Here is a 25,395-nt window from a genome sequence, read left to right as displayed (position 1 = left end):
CCTATGTATGCACAAAAGCAATTTCTAATCACGGTAGCAGAGGCTGCTTTCCACCAAGTCTGACATATTCAGAGTACTGCTGTTTTCTGTGGGTCTACAACTAATTTTTTATTATGGATTGATTGTTGGGTCTATAAAATGTCATCAACAGCACCTGGTGGCTGCAGATAAAAGTAAGAGATCTTGATACTTACTACAGAAAACAAATTTAGAAGTGTTAAAGTCCAGAGAAAATGAACTTTGGTTAACCGTGCATAAAATTATGCACACATCATCAACAACATCTGCATTTGAATTCATAAAGCAGCCCTCAAAAACAAAAACACTCTTGGATATAAATATCATACTGTAGATCCCAGAGTGGGAGTGAAATTGCAATTTAATCCAAGAGTCCTGCAATAAATCCTCCTCCACTGAAGTTATAATGTTCAGTTTATGTTGAAACTGTGAAAGAAGTGTTGATTTAACTGTATGATTATTTAGGTCTGCGGGTTGTGGTGCTGTTGAATTGTAATTTGTATTATTTTGTTCACATCCATGGGGTTGGATAAATAACAGAAATACCTCTGTATGATGCAGAACAGTTCAACAGCAGAGCAAAATACAGCCTCCAAAATCATACAAGTGAATCTAAACCCCTTTAAACCAGTTTCAATAATTGAACATTATAACCTTCGTGAAGGGAAGATTTCGGACTGAATTAGGTTTAGCTAGGTTTAACTTCCTAATGAATTGACAATCAAGTGTAGCATGCTGACGTTCAGTGTGGAAAACAATAATGTTAGCCTATGCACTTTTAAAGGAAAACAATGTGTCTTCCTCAGAACTGTTATTCACATTATGTTTGAAGTGCATTCATCACACAGTTTCCAAGGAAATCAGTTATTCTTTAACACAGCCATTACACAGACACTGATGCGCAACATGTTGTGCATAAATAACCATGTCAGAAAAAGTCACAGCACATCCAGGAACAATTCTTTATTGAAAAACTATACAGTGAAAGCGCTCTAGTGTTTGTCTGCAGTATATGAAATTAATCTTTGTCGAGCACATAATCACAGGTCCATTTTTACAGGGACACATCGTGCAAGGATCTCTGTGACATACATGTTATTTTTGGCGACCAGCTCCTGCTTCATCTTCCTGAGCTCTGCCTTCACCTCCTCGTCACTCATGGTGGCAGCAGGAAGTGACTTTGCCTTCTCCAGGAAGTCCTGGATCAGGTTTTCCCCCACCTGAAGGAGACAGCAAGGGCATCAGTTTAAAAAAAAAAAAAAAGCACAAACTACTGTTGTTGACAAAAAAATCTATTGAGTGTAAATTCTTCAGGAACCCTGAAGAGAAACACAGCTTTGCTCAGCCTCATGAGTGCATTTACATTTACAGAAAACCAGAGGAACATTTAATCCTTCAGCTCACCTGAAGGTTGGGGTCAGCTGAAAAAGCTTTTATAATTTTGTACGCTATTGTATATCGCGATATAGCCTAAAAACATTCCAATATTATTTCTAGGCTGTACTGCCCAACCCTATTCACAAGGAGTATTTTAAATACTTGAATCCATAGTAAAGTTTGTGATGACTTTACGTTTACTACAAGAGAACTGCACCAATTTGTCTGTTTTATTACAGTCTGTTATAAACCATTTATGAAGTGTTCATATGTGGCTTCAGAATGCCTCATAAAAAGTGTGAACATTTTCTGTTCCTAATCTCTCGACCGACCAGTCGACATCAGACAGGACAAAATGTGGTTATGCAGGATCATATGTCTGTGTTGTGATGACAGCGAGATGTTCTGGTAGAGTAAAACTGAGTCCCACTTGTTTGTCTGTCCGTCGTTTCTTGGCCTCAGGCTCATCGACCTTCTCGGACTTCTCCCCTGCAGGTTCCTGGAATTCCTCCAGCTCCTCCGCCTTCTCCTTCGCCATGGCAACAACTGCAGGTGGGAAACAAGCCAACTCGGCAACGTGGATACCAAAACTCTGGTCACACACACCTGAACGCAAAGTTTGGGCCGCATTAGTTTGGAGACTTTTTGGAATTAACACTATGATGCACTGATTCTTCAAATTATGTAAAAACACTCAAATCAAAGAGCATCTTCAAACTACAGTCAACTAGTCTAACTACGGCAATTAATCAATAAAACTAATGCATACTTTTTCTAATCAATTAATGGTCACCAAAGTAAAAATATCAAAGATAAATTCTATTTTATTATGCTGTAAAATTAACACCTTTGGGTTTTTTGTCTACACCTCACACCACAAAGGCAATCTACATAAGAAAATAAGGCATTTTCACATTTGTCAGACTGAATTATGAATAAATAAACAAAAAGTAACAACTGCAATCAGAGTGAGATTAGAAGAAAAAAAAAACAATACATTTGTACAACCACAGTCACAATCAAACCAGTTGTCTTGCTCCTTATATAAACTTTCATTCATGCCAACTGCAACCATAAATGAATGCATATCCAGCTTTAAATAGGCTACAGTGAAAACAGGAATTAAACAAAAGCCCTGAAGTCTTGTGTTCTATCGAATAATTGTGAAATTCAGAACGCTTATCAGAAGAGTCACAAGAGAAGCATTTCAGCCTATTAGAGGAGAGAAACTCTCAAACTCTCAGATCTTCTGCTGTGATAAAGATATTGCAAGAGCATTGTGACTCTTTGCATGAATGTCTAAATAAAGCTGTCAGGAACATTGAAAGGTTAAGTTAGAAGATGCAGACAAGTCACTCATGGCCTAACCCTTGTGTGAAACCACATGTTAATGTTTGCCGTTTCACCTGGTTTGACTCTGTACAGCATGGTGAGTGTGTTGTGGGAGGTCAGGGCTGTGACGTGCAGGTTGTGGACAGTGGGCTGCTGTGCTGCCAGCGCCGTCAGCTCGTGGAAGTGCGTGGCAAACAGGCAGAAGCAGCCGATTTTGGAGGTGATGTGCTCGCTGATGGCCCAGGCCAGACCGAAGCCATCGTACGTGGACGTGCCTCTGCCGAGCTCGTCGATGATGATGAGCGAGTTCTCTGTGGCTGAGCTGGAGGGACAGCACGGATGATGAGACCAGGCTCGTATCGCTTGTGTTTAATGAGCAAGCTTGTGTGCTCGATTACCTACCGCAGAATGGCAGCGGTCTCCAGCATCTCGGACATAAAGGTGGACACCCCTTTCACCTGGCAGTCTCCTGCTCCCACCCTGGCCAGGACACTGTCAATCACGCTAAGCTCCGCCTTCTCGCATGGCACAAAGCAGCCAATCTGAGCCATCAGAGCGATCACACCCACCTGCCGGATAAACGTCGACTTGCCACCCATATTTGGTCCTGCAGACAAGAAGAGAGGTGACTAAGTGATGGTGAGGAACAATGTGTATCCACAAAATCTATTAATTTAAAAAAAGAAAAAAGCTGAGTAGAGTATTCTTGTAATTCAGTACTGCATGCTACTGCTGCTGTTTCACTTAGGAGACCTGAAATCCATCTCCTCTTTTCACCTGTGATAATGTAGAAGCTCTGCTCTCCCTGGACGAAGGTGATGTCGTTGGGTATGAAGGCGGTGTCTGCGTCCGTCTCCATGCAGGGATGTCTGGCCTGCAGCAGCTCCATACGCCTGCCGCCGTCGGCTAAGAGGCGAGGCCGAACGTACGGCACAGGTGCAGAGACGGACGCCACAGCGAAACTCGCCACTGCGTCCAGCTGCGCTATTACGTCGCTGAGCGTCTGGAGGGGGTCCACGTAACCTGGTGGTTCACACAGTTGGACACATAATGAATTATCACAGAGAGAGGAGACTGCAGCATGTGCAGCCTCCAGAACAATTGACATTTGACCACAATCGCACAGTACACTTTATCTGCATTTGTAGAAAATGTGAACAAAATCAGTTACTTCAAATTTCACATAATCAGGAGATCATAATTTCCATTTGGTTCAGACGAGGTCAGTCCTATTCAATCAATGCCATACTGATGAGACACAGTGAGCAGCATGTGGGGAGAATCCTCACCTGAGGCGATGTTGATGATCTCTTTGACGATAGCATTCTGGGCCTCCTCGTACTCCTCCCTGCTCTTGGTGTACTCCTCGTTCAGAGAGCTCAGCTTACTGTAGACATGTGAAAGTGCACATGCAAGAGGACCATCAGACAATCAGCTGACAGAAAGAGCGGGGTTATCCGCTGCTGACATTAGGTGTCTAGAATCTAAATCTGTGGTGACCCAGTGACACAGACCTGTTGGTGAAACGCACTCCGTTCTTCTGAACATCCAGTGTAGTAAACTTCTTGTTGTTCCTCAGACTCTTCTCCTCCTTGCAGGTGACTCTCAGGTAAAAACCCAACATGGCGTTTGACTCCAGCTTCACCGTCTTGCCAGCATCCAGACCTGGAACGCAAAGTTACTACGATGAGCTCAAACTGAAATTAAAAACCTGAGTATGAAAAAAAAGAACAAATATTTTTCAACTTCGACCAGCATTATCTGCACGGTGCCTGTTATCTGGGTTCCAGCTGCTGTAGCAGCAGGCTAGATCAGCAGTTCCAACACATGACCCACTTGAAAATCTCAAAAATGTTGTGTGACGAAAGTGCAGAAATGCTCCAATTTTAAATCTATACTAAATTTTCATTTCAGTAAAAACTTTTGTTAATAACAACTACAAACAGAACAAAGTTTGTCTTTATTATGTCTGTAGGGAATAACGCCATTGTTTCATGTTTAGGGTTTTAGTTTGAATTTCAAAGGCTAGGTCGACTCTGCTTGGAGAACCTTTAATTACACAGCAGACATTCAAAAATTGGATTAATCAGATGATGACTGTACGGGGTTATCAACTTGCTGTAGCATTTTGTATCACACCACAGCTTTGAAAAAAACCATCATCAGATGTGCGCATGCAGTCACTACCTTAAAATGCAGCATCGAACTTTGTTGATACACATCTGTGAGATTGATAGATAATTTTAGTCTCAGTGTCTGTTATAAGTGTGTGTGTGTGTGTGTGTGTCACCTAGTTCTCTGGCTGCACTGTTCAGCACTGCCTGCATGCTCTTTTCCAGCGCGTCCATCTTTTCTCTCAGCTCACTCAACACCGGGTCAAACGACGCCTTCACCAGGAACTCATGGTGGTCGATCTGCACACAGCAACAACGTGCAAGAAAAGAAACATGTCAACAACGTGGAGAGTTGATAATACGCAAACACAAAGCACAGAACAATATTCCTACATTTTCCTCATGTATAGAAATGGGAAAGATGGGAAAGACGAGACCTGGTTCATGTCCAGAGTGGTTTCGATCATCTCCTGATACTTGATGAAGTCAGTCAGCAGGTCTCTGAGAGGGGACAAGAACACTGCCTCCAACAGAACCTGGTAGCTGCCTGCAACACAGAGACTCACACAGATCAGAAGTGAATCAATATATACAGTATGTAGGTCGGACAAATCAAGCAATCTATGTATAAATTCAGAAAGACGTGACTGGGGTGTGTGTGCAGTGTAAATGGCATCAATGTTAAACTGAGCGTCCCCAAGGCAAAGTGCTTCTGGTCTTCGTGCTAACCTAGAGTGAGCTAATCAAGCTAATTTAGCATTCAGACATAAGAGAGTTTCAATCTGCTCCTCCGTCTCTCGTCATTAAAGCGTTTTATAACAACTACCAGGTATCAGTGATTCTCGATCGGACTTAAGCAAACAATCAGAAAGCATCTTATGACTGGGAAAATCATGTGAGTGAAGCGATGTTGTGCAAAACGTCATCCTGGAAGTCATTACTAATTGGATTTGAATGGGATACAACAGCTGAAGACCATGTCAGGTGTGAATCCTGTTTTGCTCTGTCTGGCCTGTTTTCTTGCCCTTTCTCTCCTTCTCCTTTTCAGGAAGCAACCAAGCCAAACAGTGGTCGTTAGCCACTGGGCAACCCTTTAAAAGCTGCCTGCTCAGTCTGTCTCAGCAGCTGTCAGTTTTAAAATAACTGCACAGTGCAATCATTTTTGTAGGGCTCAATATTCCCACACAACGAATCCAGCATCTTGTAGAGCCAGTGCCCAGATGAATCAACTCCATTGTGAAGGCCACGAGAGGAGAAAAACACCGCTGTAATGGCGTTCTTAATAAACTGGCAAGTCAGTTTACAGTAACTGCTGCAGGTTTGTGTACCTGAGTATCTCTCCAATGCTGTGATGAGGGCAGGGATCTGGCTCACGGCCTGGTAGACCCGGTAGCAGTCCTGCAGCGTTGCAGTGTGACGGTGGAACTTCTTGGCCAGACGGTGGAGATCAGGGAACCGTCGCAGCAAGTCCTCCTGACAGGTCTGCCTGAGCTCAGCGTCGCACACGAAGCTCTCCACCAGGTCCAGCCTGCACACGTGCACACACACGTTGGATAATAAAAATGACTATGCTTGCAGCCCTTCAACAAATAGACACAGGACTTATTGCACTTCGCTGTTATTTCAAAGAACAATTAGAGATTAATCAATTCTTTTTTGGCCCTGAGTCCTTTAATATTAGTTAACTGCTGATGCTGATGGCGGGAACCCGCTGCCTGTGTTGTGTGTGTGTTGCAGCTGCATCGCTGTCTTCACACCGGCTGCATGTCTGCTACTGCCAGATCTGTATTTCTACACAGTTTGCAGGATACTCCAGTTTTGACTATCAACAGGTCTTTCCTCTGTCTACTTCTGCTGGGAGATGTGCGCCTCATGCAGGTGTATAAGACAGAATCAGATTTTGATCAACTTCATTTTAGCTGCTAACACTCCATTAACACATGACCCGATCTCTCACTGAAATGTCTGATCTCAGCGGTGTATTCCCGTCATTGTATTACCTCTCCTCTATTTTGGTTTTGTCCAAGAGCGGTTGTTTGATCCACTGGTTGACCAGCCGCTGACCCTGCGGCGTACGGCACTTGTTCAACAGACCAGCCAATGAATGCGCTCCGCTGGTGTCGTCCGGTGAACCCTAGAGGACACAATTCAAATAGCGAGTTTCAAAACTACTGCTGAACCAAAAAGAGGCTCAACAACATGTATTACAATTAGCAATCATTAGAAATCTAATGATGTCCACACCCACGTCAAGTGTTCTGCTATTACAGAGGCAAAACAGAGGAAGTTCAGTCTTAGATAGTAACATTGCACCTAGTCGTCACTTTCAACAACTCTCACAGGACCGATTTCTACAAAAACTGTTTTGTATGGAGGGGGCTGGAAATCTCAGAGAATGGTTTTGACCTGGTCCCTGTCACTGACCTGGAAGAGGTTAAGAGCCCTCACAGCAGCGTTGTCCAACCTCATGTACTGACCCAGATCCAGAGAGGTCAGACTGAAAGAGTTGAAGTTGGACTCATCAGAGAGCAGCTCAAGGAAACGCACCACTGCAGCCAAGCATGACATAGCCACCTGGGAATGAAACCACACACACAGGTTCAGGTCAAACTTTTCATATATTAACCTCCCAGGTCAGGTCAGCATGGCCACTCAGGATGACAACATTACTGACAAATTTGATCTGGGAGGATATCAAGCAACTTCCAGGTGCCACCAACAGATCTGACCTGAGCCACACGACCTCCTCTCCTATCCCACAATTTAACTCAGCAGGAGGAGAGTATAATAAGACCAACTTCCTATTATAAAATATAGTTTCAGTTCAGCACATGACAAGAAAACCAACAAGAGTCAAATTTATCCGATCTCAAAAATGTCCTATTTTGTTACACTGACAGTCATTTTGTAAGATTACATTCCCCTCACTATTGTTACTTTGTTGTCCTTGATGGAAATATGTGTCAGGAAGCTTTTTCTCTTGTTCACCTGTTTGTCCAGCTCAGGCAGTGTGTTGCTGGCCACAGTCTCTCCTCTCTTGGCTCTCAGCAGCCTGTTGAGATCCTGGACCATGTCCTTGCTACTGAACTCTGCCCTCTTCCTGTCAGAGACCAGCATGCCACCACGCTCCACCACCTGCACACACACATTATTAGAATACCTGTATTTGTGCAGCACTTTTCTTGACACGGTTACAAAGCGCTTTAACAGAGGGGAAAAAAAAGATTCACTTATATACAATTATACAGTAAAACCAAATAAATTACATAAAAATGTTTTGATTCCAGGAAGGGAAAAAACATGTTTTAACAAAAAGTTAAGAAATGTATCTTTATACAAGAAACTGTGCAGCTGGGAAAGGGTCGGAGATTTCTGGATGCCACTGCCTATAAATACATATATATGAGAAACATAGAGAGCATTAGGTGAACTCGTCTGGCAAGGACTTGAATGTAACACATATACTTATGTTTATGCCCGACACTCCAGTTTTAACACTGCCACACTGTAATTTTTTTAGATGTTTATATTTATTCATTGATAAATTTGCCAATTCAACACACAGTAATTAAGCAGTGTTTTTTTAAATTTCTTCTTCTATTCATTTGGTGTGTATTTCTTGACCTGGGTGGTTGGATCAGATGATGAATCCAATTGCCTGTGCAGGAATAAATAAAGTTACACTGAACTAAATTCAATTTAGCATATTTACCTCTCGTAGTTTATTGCTGTCAGCGTTGGCTTCACCCTGGGCTAAGAGACACTCTTTAGGGCTGAGTTGAACAAGCAGGGACTCCAGGTTGGAGAAGATCTCGTTGTCTGGAAACTCACACACACCCATCGTCCTCTGGGCTGCGTCCACATAGCCGACCCCGACCACGCGTTGTCCATCAGCTCCCGTAGCAAAGCGCACAGCTACAACTCCCGCACAGCCCTCTGCTCCGGTTCCTCCACCAAACAGAATCTCCTCAAACTGAGTCAAGTTTCCTGGAGAGGCCTGAGGGTGGAGGAAACAGGCAGAATAATGGAGAGAACATTTATTGTATTGGCTTATTTAACAGCCACTGTGCACTTTAATGAGCATTACTTTGAATTCAATATTTCTTAAGACTTTTCAAAACAGGGCACCTGCAGTTTTTAAGATTCATGTGACATGAGTTATGCCTGCCTTGTAACATCTTGGAAGTGTGCTGGATTTGTAACGTGTTATTCCTTGAGTTAGTGTGTTTTTGTATATTTCTACAAACATCAAATCAAAATCTGATGACTTTTGCATGCATCTGTCAAACTGTGATACTTCAAATATGACCCAGGCCTGGGTGATATTAGTATAGACAGTATAGACCAGACAGGGCAACATTAATAACTACTAATTAAGACATGCAACATAAAATCAGAACACATTTTATAATGGAGCACTGGCTCAATGAAAGTAGAACAGCAACAGAGCATCATAACTCAACTCATATAAAAAGGTTCATGGGTTTTTCAACAAACAAATCACACTGACTGTGCTCGACAGTCAATACAATACCTTGTACTCGATCTTCCAGTCGTGCTCCTTGCTGCTCTTGCTGTGGTTCCTGTACACTTCCACTCTGTACTGCCTCACGAGCAGCAAGTCTTTAACAAAGGCCTCAAAGTTCAGCTTGCTCAGGACCACACTCTCCAGCTTGCGACTCCCTGTTGACCAACATTTTCATTAATATTAGAAACAACTACAGGGATACATTTATATGCATTTATATGTATTTTTAGGGGAATGTCTGAATCCTTCCAAAACTCTCAGTGAACCTAATTTGAAATCTGTAGGTTGAGGGGACAGACACTTTTGAAATCAACAACTTGAGACAAGACAGGTTTTAATTCATGTTTAAATACGGAAACAGATCGTATCAAATGGTGATTACATATATTTACACGTGAATTTACAAAAGCCTGAACCAAACACTGAAGATCCATAGCAGGATTCAAGGTTTTTCAGTCCTACAACAGTGGTTCACTTCTTACGGGGGAAAATCACCATAGCAACTTCTGCTCAACTCCTAACCTGCTCTGGGGCAAGTTAACTTCAGAGGATCAGATCAAAACCTACAACACAAAAGCACAACTACAGACCAATCAGAAACCTGGAAATAGGTCATCTTTCCTACAGATTCTCCATGGGATTCCTGACAGCGTTGATGCCTTACACCGACTAATACTTGGGAAGTATTTCTAGTGTTTCTTTTTTTATTCGAGTCATGTGATCACATTGTTTACATTTGATTACCAAAGCACTGTATTGGTGGTTTACCTAGGTAAACCCAGGTAACTGAGCCAGCAGCGTCGCAGCACAGGTTAACCAGGACGGCGGCTTGTTGTTGGGTTCAGTTAAGCCTGATAACGAACTGATATCCTGGGTTTGTTGAACCCGCTTCGTTGTACAGGCCTCATGACTGCAGCTAATGTAATCAATGCATTTCTCGTTAGCTTAGCTTGAGTAAATGCGTCACCAACACACAGCTTAGGCTACAAATAGCAAACTCCACCAGTTTAAAAGATTTAGCTCGCTGCGAGGTTAGCTAGGTTACAGATGCTAGGATACCTGAGCCCAAATATTTGATGACCCCATTCGTCTTGAAAACTTCTTTCGCCGCGAATATGGCGTCTTTCCCGTGAACAGTGTAGTAGTCGTTACGGTCAAATATTCTGAAAGTGGTGTCTGGTTTCTCCGGCATGGAGAAAATGAAGTTGAGGAAGCCATGCTCGGCTGCACTATCCATGGAAAGGTTTTGCTTCGGTTGCACCGCCATGCTGGAATCTCCCGCCACCGCTGTGGACAAACAGGAAGTCACGTCATGACATCGTGGCGTGTTCCCATAGAGACCGAAACCAAGAAATAAGGAAGTGCCTCGTCTTTTTGTGTTTTTATGTTTTGTTTTGTTCTTGCTTGTTTTTGTTTTTTTTAATTATTAAGTTTTTCAACACATGGACAATAATCTACCTTTCTTTTTCACACAATATTTGAAAGTATTTTACCAGTATAGTTAAATGAGGGTGTCCAAAACATCAGAGCCACTTTACATGTGTCCAACTGTATCCAAATATTCTATTGACACTGACTCAAACATGAGCTTATATATATTATATATATATATATATATATATTATCAATCTATCTGAGCAATATCTATTTCTGGCAGCAATTGTAATAGCAAATGCAAATCCAACCACTCTCAGTGGTTCTATTACATAAGGAAAATTGGCATATTTCTACCCATGGTGTTTTGTAAGATTGAGGTCATTATTCCATATGTGTCCTAGCTATTCGTAGAAATGCTTCTTGTTGAAAGGCACTATAGAGATAAACTTGCCCGTCTTTCAGTTTGAGATAGTAAACCACTCCTTTTTTTTTTTATTATAATTTTTTTTTTCGAAATTTATGATGTGAACCAAAAGAAAATTTCAATTGTTATTATTACTTAATTTTAGAGTAGAATAGAATGTAATAGAATAGAAAAGAAAAGAAAAAAAAACAAAGATGGATGGTTAAATTGTTTAGTTTTTTTCTGGTTGATCATAAAGTTAGACACATGCGTTGTATATTGCGGTGTCACTGGTTTTAAAATCTCTACTATAAAAAGGAAAAAAAGAAATAAATAAAAAAAGATCCAGTCTTGTGGAAAGCTTGGTGCTTTGGATATCACTAAGTTGTATACAGTACATTTGCGGCACTTTGAGAAAATGTATTTAAATGAGCTCTATTGTGTGTTAATTTAGGGGAAAAAAGTAAAAGTATAAAAGTAATTCCATGCCTGCATGTGAGAGCGTGTGATACATATGCTGTCTTTTTCCAGGATTAGTGAAAACACACGCAGTCATCGATGATTCCAAGAAACTGCATGACTAATGTCATCAGTTACAAACCACTAGAAGTAAACCTCCTCTTTTACTAAGATGAAAGATAGAAGAACTTTCATTGTCCATTGTTAACTTGGTGTGTGTGCATGTGACAGAACTGATTGATGAGTGATAAATAAAAAGTTGGGTTCATTCACATGTGGGTCAAATGATGATATCATCTCATTACACCAGAATATTGGCAAATTAAATACAGGGTTACCTTTCTCAGCCATGTCAGGGGAGTTTGAGCTCAAGGCAATGCTACTGGCTGTACTTAACATTGTACTATCCTTGTTTAATGATCATAAACCTGTCATCAAAAACCACAAGCTTCATCCTCTGGGGCTTATGAGTATCTATAAAAAGTTTCATGGCGATCCATTCAATAGACTGTGCTGTTATCAAACCTGACTTTTGAACAAACAGACTGAATCAGTAAAAACAGTAAATCTTTTTGGTCAAAATTTAGAGGTGAAGGACTGATAAGATCTTACATTTGGACGACCAATCCTGACAACTGGAACACAATCCAAACTATCAGTTATTAAAGAATATATTGCTCAGTATGACATTTAACATTGTGTCTGTAAGCCTTAAAACTGAATGGATCCTTATGGCGAATTAAGGATCAGCTGACAGAGTTTGGGTTAAACCCCTCCCTGCGCATCAGTTACGATAGGGGTCACACACCACATGCAAAAGGACGGCATCTCTGAGCCATCACAGAGGTTAGGGGGTAATGAGCCTAACAGCACAATTTTAATTATTTGCACGAGTTTGGAGACTCGTTTAACTTAATAAATCACCCTTTTGAATTCTTTCTTCAGTACAGAGAGCTTAGATTCAAACTGGCAAAGTGTAAGAGGGAAACTGCACTTTGTGCTGGATGACACCAGCTAAGCTATTTCTCATGATAATATGTCATAAGTTATTTATTGCTAATTTAATCTTTATCTGTTTTATCGACAGCCCTCCTAATAAGCTTCCAAACAGTTAAATGTATTTACTATAAACAAGCTTGTAAGATCTGGTGCTGTGTGCGTGGTGGGTTTTAATATTAATGACAATCTCAACATTATAGTAATCTTAACAATGATAATATTAGTCCAAACTACTATTCCCAAATGACCTACATTTGGTTGACAAATATTGAATGTGAATACAAATTTAATTTGTATACAGTTTAATCAAATTTTTGCATTTTGATATTTAAGCTTGATAACTTCAATGTCAGTTATATTGCAACACTTAGTAACTGATGTGTAATTAACAGGTGGGGACCAACATGGTTGAGTATAAACAAAACAAACCAATCAAATGTTCCCATACATCATGGGAAATAATCATCATGACACACAAATAATTATTACATAATCTACAGTTATTGTTTTTGTCATTAATAATAGAGTATCAGGACAATGAGACGGGAAACTAGTGTATGTGTAATATTTAACCAAGCAATAGAGTTCATTTCACTCACTAGGTTGGGTCAAATGAACGATCCAGTAATCTGGATCAAATGGAAAACCACATTACTGGGGTCAGAACAACCTAGAGTGTGTTCTGTCCTTTAGTTATTTCTTGATGGGATAAACCACAGACCTCTCTTTTTTATGGAGTGATCCCTCAGTGCTTCATATGTGTCTCTGCTGTAAATGATGAAACAATCCTAGTGGTGTTTTTTCTTTTCAGGATGCAAAAGGTGTAAGTTTAGGCTGTTTCCACTGATATCTTGACACACTCCATCAGTTTTGACAACTTTTCTTGTGCCCTTTGTTTATTTGTGTCTTCTGTTGTGTGCAGGTTTGAAATATTGAAACCCAAATGTGTCAACAGAGAAACAGATAGATTGTCAAAGCAGATTTAAAGAGCCCCTAATATCTTTAAAGAGGGCAGAAATGATTAGATGAATCATGTCGTTTATAAGAACTGCCTCTTAAGTTCGCTTGCTCCAGCTTTGCCAAATTGAAGATTTGCAGCCTTTCATTGTACATAGAGTAGAGACAAAACAAGACATTTGTCAACTTGGGCTCTGGGAAATTGTGATGGACATTTGTGGTGTTTTTTTTTTCCAAACATAAATGATTAAACTCTGTTTTTGATAAGTGCTACATAAATAAACTTTATTATACAGAAATATTCAGTCTTCACTCCACCTGCAAGTTACATCATTCAAATAATCTGAACAGTAGAACATTACAAGTAGACTATTGTGTACAGATATCTTCTTAATGTCGGGGATGTGGAACAAAATCAAGCGTCTTACTTCTGTGCAATAATGTATTCAAGACATTATCTAAAGTTATGAGGATTTAGCAGTTTCAGTTGACAAATCAACAGGGTGTCGTCAAACATGAATCTTTTTAGTATAAAATTCCCCCTTGTATTTCCTCTGACAGTGTTTCCCAGTTGAGCAGAAGTGGAAATTACCCACTGGATTAGTTTAATCAGGACAACTGAAGCCCTGTAATACTTCAGATACATTTTGGAAAACATTTTTGGTCTGTGATTTTTTTTTTCTTCCCCCATTAATTACAACCTGAGGAATGATTACTGCAACCGGCCACCTATTTTATGACAATCTCGAAAAATCGTGAACGCATCATGAATGTTTTCCTGCCTTCCTGCATCAGGTTTTTCGCTCTGCCGCAGGATTTACATGCAAGTTTCAATTTAAAAACACCCACAACAGACCTGACTGCACAAAAAAAAAAAAAAAATCATGTTCCATCTCCATGTGAAGTCATGAGCCTGCCGAGCTTTGTAAGAAAGGTTTGTCTAGTCTCTAGCTGTGTAAAATAATCAGAACTAATGAATGAGGGCGATGAAACGTGTCAACTTAACAGAGACGCAGAGAAAATTGATTCCACGCAGCGCTCGCTTTAGGAAGAGGTGCTCTGTGTTGGCATTTAACTCTGCTGACGAAACTCGGTGTGCTGACGTGGGTGGCGCATTGGCCAATGGGAAGGCGGTGCGCGCTCGGCAGCCGGTTTGGGCTTTATAAACCCGGTGAGCACCGGGGATAGGAGTATCCTGTCTCATCCTCTCTTCCTCCCTTCTCTCCCTCCAGAGTCAGAAAGCGCCCACGACCATGAACGGACACTGCAACGGGAAGGTCAACGACGCCGTGGAGGAGTTCCACTGCAACAACGGTTTCAGCAGCCTCATCATAGACACCAAGACGCCCGCCGTGCACCGCGAGCAGGAGACGTCCCGCAAAGAGGCCGAGGACAAGTCCCGCTTACCTGCCCTGGAGGCCGCCTACACCAGCATCCTGCGGGAGCTCGGCGAGGACACGGACCGGCAGGGGCTGCTGCGCACGCCGCTGCGCGCAGCCAAGGCCATGCAGTTCCTGACCAAGGGCTACCATGAGACCATCGACGGTGAGTCAACAGGTTCCCGTCGGACGGGTTTTTACACTGGAAGATGCCCTCGTGTAAAGAAAATGTGACATGCTACTTGATTTAAATGGGAGGGGGAAAAAAGCATTGTTGAGGGAATGGAAAAGCAGAAACCCATTCGCGTTTCACTTGTTATGTGTCCGAGAGTGCGCATTCAACTTTCAGAGGCTGTTGTTTGTGGAGGTGATGTTGCATTAAACAGATAGGAGCAGCTACTGTATCTGAATATCTTCACAGAAGTAAGTCAGCGCACTACTCTGGAGGCAGGCAGATTTCCACAAAAGTTCAAATTTGGGCTATTGACTATAATGAGATTCTTAAATCTGTTAGATTACAACAACTGGGACAATTCATTTTCTTAGTTGGTCTGCAGAAAATGAATCAGCAACCAAATATCATCATATATTTGATGTTTTTCTTTGGACAAAACAAGACTTTGTAACTGTAATGGACAGTTGTCACTGTTTTCTAGGAATTCATAGAAAAAACACTTCCAGTAATTGTCAGCTGCAGAACTACATGATTCCTAAAGATGCTATAAAGAGCAAGTACTAGACAATATTACAGTGAAATCTCTTAAGATATTAGGATATTATTCATAAATCAAAGGGAAACCTCTCATAGATTCAACATTATAGTCTCAAACTCGCCAATCTGGCGATGACCACATTTCTTAGTACTTGCAAATTCTGACGGTATTTCTAAAAATGTATCTGTGTGTTCCTGCCCCCAGACATCTTAAATGACGCCATATTTGATGAGGATCATGATGAGATGGTGATCGTGAAGGACATAGACATGTTTTCGCTGTGTGAGCATCACCTGGTGCCCTTTTTTGGAAAGGTAAGTCTGTCTCTCTCTGTTTGTGTGTGTGTGCACCAACCAAAAGGGAATTTAAGACATTCAAGTGAATTAAAGTGATTATTTGTGTGAAAAACACAAATAACTGCCCTGGGGATGTAGATGACTGGTGTGTGTGTGTTTCTCAGCACAGTAATTACAGCATTGAATTCCTAAAATTTACCGCCTTTTACTCTGATTGTGTGACATCTGTTCTCATTTCTCTCCAGGTTCACATTGGGTATATCCCCAACAAAAAAGTGGTGGGACTGAGCAAGCTGGCAAGGTAACACAACACACACTCACACACTCTCACTCGTACCATGCTGCTGTCACTGTGGCTGTATATTTCTGGTGTTAGTGCTGGGTGGCTGCGTTCTTCTGTTATCTCGGTGCATTGACCTGGAGGCTTAGACTCTAAGCCCACTGGCCACATCTAGTCCCCTCATCAAGCACACTCACAGACACAAGTCTAAACTCTCTGCTCTCGAGCCATGAGAAAATCCCTTCGGACCTGTGGGAATCACCAGTTATTATCACAGCCTGTCTGTCTCCTTCTCTCCCTTCCCTAAAATATTGCACCATCTCTGAATACACAAACCCAGAATAACAGTGTCACTGGGTTTTTAGACAAACTCGCTGTAGTTGAATCTTGTGCGACAGATTCAGAGAATTCAGTGGGGTGAATCATTCACAGATGAAGGGTCTGCACAGTTGGACGGCCAGTGTGGAGACCAGGGGTCAGGGACTGATGCCTATCTCTGTTTATTAAAAGATTAATCATTATTACGGCTGATCTGTAATCAGTACTCTCTCCTTTGATTTCTGCAGGATTGTTGAGATCTTCAGCCGGAGGCTTCAGGGTAAGCAATCGAAGAAATTGTGCAAGTTTGAAAGCCTTTGCACGTGATTTTACCCCCCAAAAAATTGAATTTCATTTTCTTATTATCACGTTTACAAATGTCCACTTATTTTCTTCCTTTCAGTACAAGAGCGCTTGACCAAGCAGATTGCCATGGGAATATCTGAGGCTCTGCAGCCAAAAGGCGTGGCCGTGGTTATTGAAGCAGCGTAAGTACACACATAAACACACACGCAGCCTTCATTCTCATCATTTGTATGATTTTAATGGTGCTCTAAAGCCTCACGGGCAACATGTGAAAGCATTTCCTTAAAGTGAGACAGTGTGACTTTTAAAAAGTAGAATTACCACAATTAGTATGAGCAGTGGCTTTTGGTTGTTTTTGCCTTATAATGGACATTACTGAGTGAGTTCATGGAATTTATGACTCTTGTCCACTTTTATTAGTTACATATGTTGAGTCCTCAGTAGCTGCTGTTCAACACAAGTCACATAGCCTTGCTTTAAGAGAGTTGATTTAGCATTCCACTCCTATAACTTTGCCTGACTCACGATGGACAGGATCAAAATCAGTGCAGTAGAATCAGAAATATATTTTTTATTCCATTCATTCTTTTTGCTTGTCAAAACCTGACGCTTAAATTACCCACTGGGACGTTTTTATGAGTGAAACCGGTAGAGTTCCCCCTTAAACACATGTTGATTAGGTCCATGAATTTCCTGGAAGCATGTTCAGGCTACACACAGTGCATGCTGCAAATCTGAGCCATGTGTGTTATGTGTGTTTTCAGGCACATGTGTATGGTAATGCGAGGCGTCCAGAAGATGAACAGCCGCACAGTGACGAGCACCATGTTGGGGGTTTACCTAGAGGACCCCAAAACCCGGGAGGAGTTCCTGACTCTTTCACACCACAACTAGCAAATGTCATTCATGTACCATTCACTCCCGAGCCTCTGTATTCAGTAGCACATGGAAAGTTCTGGAGTGACAGCGGATCTGCGTCTGACTTTACTTTAAGAAAATGACAAACCAATGGCAGGAAACGTAAAGCAAATATCTGATGCAGGATCCAAGCCAACTCTGGAGCTCACCTCAATACACTGAAGCCTGAAAGATTTCAGTCCTGCTGCTGAAATCTATCATTTGAAATCACTGTGAACAAAATAAGAAATGTAAGACTCACAGTCTTTGTGCCTTTGGTAGATATTTTTGGTAATTGTTTTTTTTAATTAAAAAAAATATATATAAATTATGAAACCTCAGTGCAATGTTGTAGTGTGACAGTACTGAAAGATTTTCTTTTTTTCCTGATGTGAATTTCATCGGTGCTTTTATCAGTGATATTCCTGAACCTTTCCTTGCTATATTATTGTACTTAGAATCCAGTGATTTTAGTAATTTAACAAACTTTGTGTCAACTCTGAATACGTTTATAAGTCTTTGTAATATATGACATTTTTAAGATATTCATTGAATTATTATAATATATGTAGTCCAAAGAGTGATGTATTGAGTAGATATTTGCTTTTATGAGTGACCACTGCAGCAGTATTTTGAAGATTCTTTGCCTAAATAATGTGATGGAAACATTATGAAAGTTGTCAACCTTCTTTGTGTAAGTGAAAACAGCCCAGACCCAAGGGTCAGTGTGTTATGTTTGTTTTATAAATAAAACAAAATGGTTATATATTATCAAATGTGTCTCAGTTTTATACTACATATTCCAACAGTTTAAGTATGTAGCACATTTATACTGGGAAAGTGACAAAATTATGTGAAGTTAAAGAGCCTTCATACATATGATGTGAGCATTGATGGCTCTAGGTTCACTGAGTAACAGGTATAATCTGGGATATTATACTGATGTCCCTGAAAGCACCACAACATAGAATAACAGGAGCAAAAGGGGAGTGATATAACAAGCTAAGTAAGGGATTCAGAATTATATAACCAGTTATAGTCACTTTAAAATGTAGTTGTAGATCTTTTAGTTTAGATCACAGCGGATCACACACTCTGCTAAACTGGCTTAAACATCAGACTCACTGACATTTGCCATATCCAAACATTACCTTCTGTACATCGTCTGTATTAGCTGAAGCCTGGTGCTGTTTTGTGCTATGGAACAACAGCATAAATGAATAATGAGACATAAAAGCAAGCGTGTACACATGTGGTTAAAAGCCTGAGGGCGAGCAAGGCCTTTAAATATCAAAGGAGGACCCTGCCATCAGACAGCTTGTGAACTATAACCTCTATCTCTGACAGCAATTTGAAGGGGGGGTTGGGGGGTTTCCATAACTGACAGTGCAGCATGCAGTTTCCAAATATGATTATGTCTGAGTAAACCAATTATTACAGGCATACAGGACAAATATGGGTATGTTGTGCGTAAGAGGCTAAAATTATACCCTTTATGACTTCAGGCTGGGGTACAAAATAATCCTGTCAAATGATGTCCTCATATTGGATGCTTTAATTCACTCAAAAAAAATGCAACACTTGACATATTACATACAGAAATCAATAATTTTTAAAAAGCAAAAGAGATCTAAGAATTTAATTTAAAATATACAAAAAATAAAGAAGCCTTGGCTTACGAAACAAGTGATAACTGGATAACTTGAAGATGACAGTGCTACCCTGTGTATGGCCACTGTATTAGTTCCAGTAGCGTTATATAATATCCTATAATAAGAGGACAAAGCCATCTTCAAATATCTCTCTTTCACAGAGTTAGGAAAGAGGTACAGCTGTCAATGACATGAAATTGTGGAAAAATATTGCAAACGTGACAAGATGACAAATATACACCTCAGTCTCATCCTCACATCTATTATTCACTTGCAGAACTGTTCTCGGATCAGCGCGCTGTCACACAGACGTCTGTTTGTAGTTCTTGGTGTCCAAAACCTTCTTTCCACACATTGCACAGATTCCTGGAGAGACAAAAGGGGGGGTGGGGGGGGGGGTAGAGTAAAGCATCAAACGGATATTTTCAGGCTCTACTGTAAGTTGGTATTGTCAGTGAAGCTTATCTCTGCTCCACAAGTCAAGATCTGCAAGTCATCTGGTCATCTGCAAGGCTCCACAAGTCAAACAATTTATTTTCTTTCATCTGTGTAAAAACCTCAAACATGACAGTGAAGTTTCCTCTCCATCTTCTTTGTTAAACTACACTGGATGGTAACACATGAGTGTTATGGGGAAGACTGAGGGGAATTCTCAAAGAGAAAACACACTAGTGCAACACAAAACTTCCACGGATTTCAGCTCAGTATGGAGTCCAGTGTGGGTGAGTTTATACCTTTCTTGTATGCACAGCCCTGGCAGTAGTGTGATCCAGACTGATGAACTGAGCTCTTGCAGATCCTGCAGATGGCAAAGCCCGTCTTGCTGTAAGGATCAAACCTGAGAGGGAAATGTATAATAGATCCATAACTAGAAATGCACCATTACTGTATGATTTTCAGGCTGTCAGCAGCATGGCTTTAGGGAATAAATGAACATGCTAAATGCTAATGTGCAACAATCGCAGTGAGTGGTCAGAAAACAACATTTGTGTAACTTCTTGCAGATAAAAACAGGGATAATGATGGTTGTACTTTTCCTCACACAATAAAACTTGGATTTAAAGTCAGTCTTTATGGAGCTACTCACCTTGCTTTCTTAGAAGTCAGCATCTTGTTTTCATTTAGTTTGCGCCCGCCACTCTCTGTGTGAAGGAAGCAAATAGAAAGAAAACATCATCATTTTAATAACAGTACATTACAGTGTGCCACAATTAAAAGAAAAAGAGAAATTAGAAATAGTATGAAAGCTGTGGGATTATAAAATAAAGTGTGATGTGTTGATCACAATCAAAAAGCGGGGCCAAGCTTGTGTTTGTTATCCGTGTAGTTACTATCATTTGAAGTTCAGAAGCAAAAATTGATGTTGATCAGTGATAACATTCAATAGTACATTGAAACAAAACAAACATGTGAAATATCATCAGTCCAGACAGATATAGCACCAGATGTGTAAATACTACATCTTGCTGGGACTTACATCTGGCCTATCTAGGAAGTCTTATCTTTATTTAGCTAAACTAAAGCATTTTTCTGCGAGTAAGTAAGTATATTTTCCTGACTATTCTTACAAACCTTTCCTTAAGTAACATTTTCAAAACAGGATTTTTTACTGGTAAAAGGAGTATTTTACCATGTAATAATAGAAGTTTTGGAGTTAAGGATCCGAGCTAACCTGTTGTATTCCGAGCTCCATCCTTCCAGGTGTCGGGGGTGATGACCCTGCCAAGCTTCTTCTCGCCTGAAACAATTAGTAACACAAAGAGAATAATAAACTTGCTAAAGAAATAAAAACGTTGTTTATAAACCAATATGAAAGCAGTTAGCAGCCGCATAACGTTAGCTTTCGAAGAATCCCCAGCCTTCGCAAACAGCAAAGATTTGGTTTCTTTAAGGTAAAAAGCATCTGAATAGTGTGATACGTACATTTTTCACAAACCATCTTTCCTGGTTTTTCGTTATAAGCGAGGCTTTCGGACAGTCGGTCAAAAGAAAATAAAAGAAAAATGCCTGCTAAATGCTAGCTTGCTCCGTAGAAGATTGTAAACTTCCGGTCGCTTATTCCGCCTGTTCGTGTTTGCTGCAGTTTGATTGGTCTTCGTTACGAGCATCTCAAATTTTATTGGCTGACTGTACTGTCCGTCACAGGAGGTCAACGCCTTCTTTAAATGGTTCTCATCACAGTTGGAAAGTCACCTACAAAATAATACTTCCTGTTTGCTGCAGATTAGTATTTTTTGCTTCAAAATAGAAGTACCATGAGGGTGGTAGACACTCTTGTACATGACATTTATTATTATTCAGGAAATCTCTCGAAAGGTAAAAAAAAAATTATCTATACACAAGATTACAACAAGGAAATGTGGCCATTCACAGCAATGATCACACACACGACCCACAATCACAAGTCTCTGGGTTGCAGCTCATCCCAGTGGTAACATGTATAGTGCTGGAAACCAATATTTCCCAGTTCAGTGTTGGTATTTTGCTCTCAAAGATATAGACTATATGAATCTTTTGAGAGCAAAATATGTAAATCAGGGTGTAAAGCTAAGTTGAGCTTTATAGAATTCACACAGGTCAAACATAGGAAGCGCACATTAGATCTTGAACATATAATTGAATTTATCCTAAAAAGAACTAGACTGACTCTACACTGCTGTACATTATAAATATTGTTACAAATAGGCTACCCACTTCTTCTTGGATGGCATAAACTATAAAGTGCATGTGTAAAATTGTACACCTGACAAATTTAGAATATGTAAAATGTTATAATTTAAAAACCAAGGTGCAAAAAATTGTCTATTAATTGATTAGTTGAGTAACAGAAAAAATAACCTGCAGCTATTTTGATAACCTATTTAAGTCATTTTAAAGTAAAAATGTTATGCAATCCCCAGTTCTAGCAGAAAGTACCTCGTAATTTGGGGGGATTTGCTGCTTTTCTTAGTTTATATGATAACAAATTAAATATGTTTTGGACTGTTGGTTTTGTAACAGTTTAGAGACAGGGTAATTAATCGATTTATAGATTAAATAAACAGCAGATTAATCGATAATGAAAATATATATAAATAATTCAAAACACTATTCTCTCGGTATTTCAGAAGTGTCGGTGCATTTTGCTTTTGCGCAGGTGAAAACGTCGGACTTTTATTGTGAAGTCGAAGCGGAAGTCATTGTAGCTCCATGTTTACGGAAGAGAAGTGGACTCAACGCAGTCTGCGCGACCGCTGCTGAATTAACATCTTAACGGGTTTCGTTTTGGTTTAAATATAGATATTATATAGATATTATTGAATTATAGATTATAGGTAAAGCAGCCATCATGTGGGACCATGAAATCCGAGCCATGGCGTCCACTCACGCCATCATCGCCGCCTCTGTGTTCATGGCCACCGTCCTACCTGCGGTGTTCGTCCAGGGCTTCTCGGTGTACGGGACTCACCTGCTGTGGCTCTACTCGGTGTCCGGCGCGGTGACCGTGGTCAGCGTCGCCGTCTTCTGGCTCCTCGGAGTCACACCGCCCACCAAGAAGCACACGCTGGGATATAAGGTAACCGCAGGGTTGGGGATGGTAGTGGTGTAAATTGGTTAAATTGTCTGGAAAAACTGTCTATGTAAGACTTGTGATTACCTGGAAAGGCCTCAAAAGCTCAAAAGTTTCTCTCTGCAGCTGTCCAGGTTGTTTCGTTCCTGTGTGTACCTCTTCCTGTCCTGCCTGTTCTTTCACTCTGTGGTGGTTCTCTACGGAGCGCCGCTGATTGAGTGAGTACATGGTGATGTTCATTTACTATACCTATACAGGTATTTCTGATCTGTGCTGCACTGACAGGTTGACAAGTCCACAAAATGTTTAAAACTCAGTGCTGCTACTTCGGGATTTGATTGGAGCTATGAGCCTCAAATTACTGTTTTCCAGATCTGCCTTAGAGACATTCTCCCTTGCTGTGCTCCTGACCTCTCTAACCACACTGAGGTGTCTCTGTGTGCTTGGGCCCAACGTCCAGGCCTGGATACGAGTGTTTAGTCGGCACGGGTAAACTTAAAATCTGATTTTCTTTTCTCCCTGTCCCTCTGTCCCTCTGTCACGTGTTTCATGTGTTTATTTTGTGTAACTAAATTGAATCTGACTGACCCTGCTTTGCTCTATCTCCATCTCCAGAGCTATGTCTGTGTGGGACACCTGTCTACAGATTACAGTCGCCTGCACGGTGGTAGGAGCCTGGGTGGGAGCCTTCCCTATACCTCTGGACTGGGACAGGCCGTGGCAGGTCAGCACACACTGGAAATCCTCTAAACAAAATGCAAACTGCGGGATCTTTGCCCCTATAGCTGGACATCGTGCAAGAAGATTTTATATTCTTACCTTAAACCTCTTTTTTTATGGAAGATTCTCGTTTCGATCACGAGTGCCACCTGTTCACCAGGAGGTGCACGTTCATTAGATTTTATCATTAGCAGAATTGAAATCCCCTGTTCTGCTCTTATCGTGGGAAAATTTCATTCACAAAAAATGTTACCAAAGAGTGAAAGGAGGAATTTGACACTATAGAGCTTCAAGTCCTGTTGTCATGAATCAGCAGACGCAGATATAAGAAATGTATCTGTTATGGTGGTTTAGTGGTGGTCTGGTTTAGCATAAAGTTAAAAATGCAAAAGGAGAAAGCAAAAAGCAAAGGACCCCACAAAATTGCTGCAGGATAATGTTTTTGCTTTTTTCCTCGTGAGTTACTGGACAGTTGTGTCCCTTCAGGCCACTGAAATTATTCAAACCACTTCCAAACTTGAAAGCACTTCCTTATAAATAACATCATCTTCCTAAACAAACAGTAAATGCACCAAATGATTCAAGCGTGTCCCTAATATTGCTTTTCTCGAACTTCACAATAATAGGAGTATTTTGCTGTCAGTTTTTTTTCCAGTCATCTTGCTTGTCTGCCTCTGGCATACAGCACAGTCTCTTCATAGTTTCCTCTCTTCACAAGAAGCCAGCTGTTTCCATTCGTCACTGAACAGTATTAAATGCAACCTCTATGAAATTAGGATTAAATACAGTAACCACTGAATATTTCTCTTTCTTTAATGAATCCAATTTTTTTAAATGACGAAAAGGGAGAGGCGAGGGGAGTTCTCTGCAAAATGACTGCAGGAAAATGCAAATTAGATGTAGACTTTGATTATTGGAGCATAACTCTAAATGCCAGTGGAGCTGTATTTTTTTTTTTTCCTTCAGAAGCTCCTCTTTAAACGAACTGAACATTACACGAGAGGAGATGTTGTGCTTGTGGGGAAGATAGTGTAGCCCCTCTTGATCTATGAGTGCAACTGGAGCGTTTCATCCCAGTTTACAGCAGCGAACGATCAGACTCACTCGTCCTCTTCTTCTCACAGGTTTGGCCTGTTTCCTGCAGTCTGGGCGCCCTGATCGGCTTCCTGTCGGGGCTTGTTGCTGCCCCCGCGTGGATCCACTATCACCGCAAACAGCTGACATACAAGTGCAAGTGATAGAACGGACACGTGTTTGTACGTCGGTGCTTGTTTGAATGTGACCATGAGGGTGTTTATTTTGTCCTCCTGCTGAATTTAACTTTTTACTGATTATTTATTGGGAGCATTCACTCTGTTTGCAGCCTGCAGGAGAGATGATGATTTTGTAATAACACAAGACTTATGATTATTTTGTACGGATGAAGTGTGGATCTGTTCCTGAAGACCTTTGACATGAATAAAGTATTACTTCTACGACGGTGTGCGAATTTTGATTGATGTTTTTGGTTGATTACGAGGTGATGAGTTTATAGTTAAAATTTCCTCAGTATCTGTTTGAGTGATTGAGTCTAATAATGCTTAAACCTGCAGGTGGGGCTGTTGGATCACCACTGTATATATGTGTGTGTGTGTGTGTGTGTGTGTGTGTGTGTGTGTGTATTGTGAAGGGAACAGAGTTTAAATGAAGAGAAGAAACTCAGCTTTGCAATCATTTGCAA

At 40.8% G+C, this 25,395-nt stretch overlaps 4 protein-coding genes across 4 annotated transcripts; 2 read left to right on the top strand and 2 right to left on the bottom strand.

The window, feature by feature from the left end:
- Positions 1–966: 966 nt before the first annotated feature.
- Positions 967–10,682, bottom strand: msh2 (mutS homolog 2 (E. coli)). Its single transcript, XM_071461783.1, has 16 exons — positions 10,429–10,682; positions 9,376–9,524; positions 8,554–8,838; positions 7,830–7,976; positions 7,266–7,415; positions 6,842–6,975; positions 6,170–6,369; positions 5,279–5,388; positions 5,018–5,141; positions 4,242–4,392; positions 4,017–4,114; positions 3,505–3,750; positions 3,130–3,334; positions 2,802–3,049; positions 1,826–2,001; positions 967–1,238 (listed from the first exon to the last, which is right to left on the bottom strand). The coding sequence occupies exons 1-16, from the start codon at positions 10,634–10,636 to the stop codon at positions 1,059–1,061; spliced, it is 2,811 nt and encodes a 936-aa protein (XP_071317884.1). The 5' UTR covers positions 10,637–10,682; the 3' UTR covers positions 967–1,058.
- A 4,063-nt stretch (positions 10,683–14,745) lies between these two features.
- Positions 14,746–18,519, top strand: gch2 (GTP cyclohydrolase 2). Its single transcript, XM_071461788.1, has 6 exons — positions 14,746–15,109; positions 15,861–15,970; positions 16,198–16,253; positions 16,799–16,830; positions 16,954–17,038; positions 17,621–18,519. The coding sequence occupies exons 1-6, from the start codon at positions 14,818–14,820 to the stop codon at positions 17,748–17,750; spliced, it is 705 nt and encodes a 234-aa protein (XP_071317889.1). The 5' UTR covers positions 14,746–14,817; the 3' UTR covers positions 17,751–18,519.
- On the bottom strand, positions 18,067–21,489 carry cript (cysteine-rich PDZ-binding protein). The gene is made up of 5 exons (XM_071461791.1): positions 21,329–21,489; positions 21,078–21,143; positions 20,493–20,547; positions 20,140–20,243; positions 18,067–19,771 (listed from the first exon to the last, which is right to left on the bottom strand). The coding sequence occupies exons 1-5, from the start codon at positions 21,342–21,344 to the stop codon at positions 19,707–19,709; spliced, it is 306 nt and encodes a 101-aa protein (XP_071317892.1). The 5' UTR covers positions 21,345–21,489; the 3' UTR covers positions 18,067–19,706.
- Positions 21,490–22,580: 1,091 nt separating this feature from the next.
- Positions 22,581–25,150, top strand: pigf (phosphatidylinositol glycan anchor biosynthesis, class F). The gene is made up of 5 exons (XM_071461790.1): positions 22,581–22,961; positions 23,082–23,173; positions 23,328–23,444; positions 23,571–23,679; positions 24,800–25,150. The coding sequence occupies exons 1-5, from the start codon at positions 22,734–22,736 to the stop codon at positions 24,911–24,913; spliced, it is 660 nt and encodes a 219-aa protein (XP_071317891.1). The 5' UTR covers positions 22,581–22,733; the 3' UTR covers positions 24,914–25,150.
- The last annotated feature ends 245 nt before the right edge of the window (positions 25,151–25,395 follow it).

Source organism: Trachinotus anak, unplaced genomic scaffold (genome assembly GCF_046630095.1).
Source record: "Trachinotus anak isolate AG129_WGS33_773 ecotype Australia unplaced genomic scaffold, CSIRO_AGI_Tana_v1 ptg000025l, whole genome shotgun sequence".
NCBI lineage: Eukaryota > Metazoa > Chordata > Actinopteri > Carangiformes > Carangidae > Trachinotus > Trachinotus anak.
The sequence above is the reverse complement of the archived record's forward strand: the minus strand, read 5'-3'. Positions and strand labels throughout refer to the sequence as shown.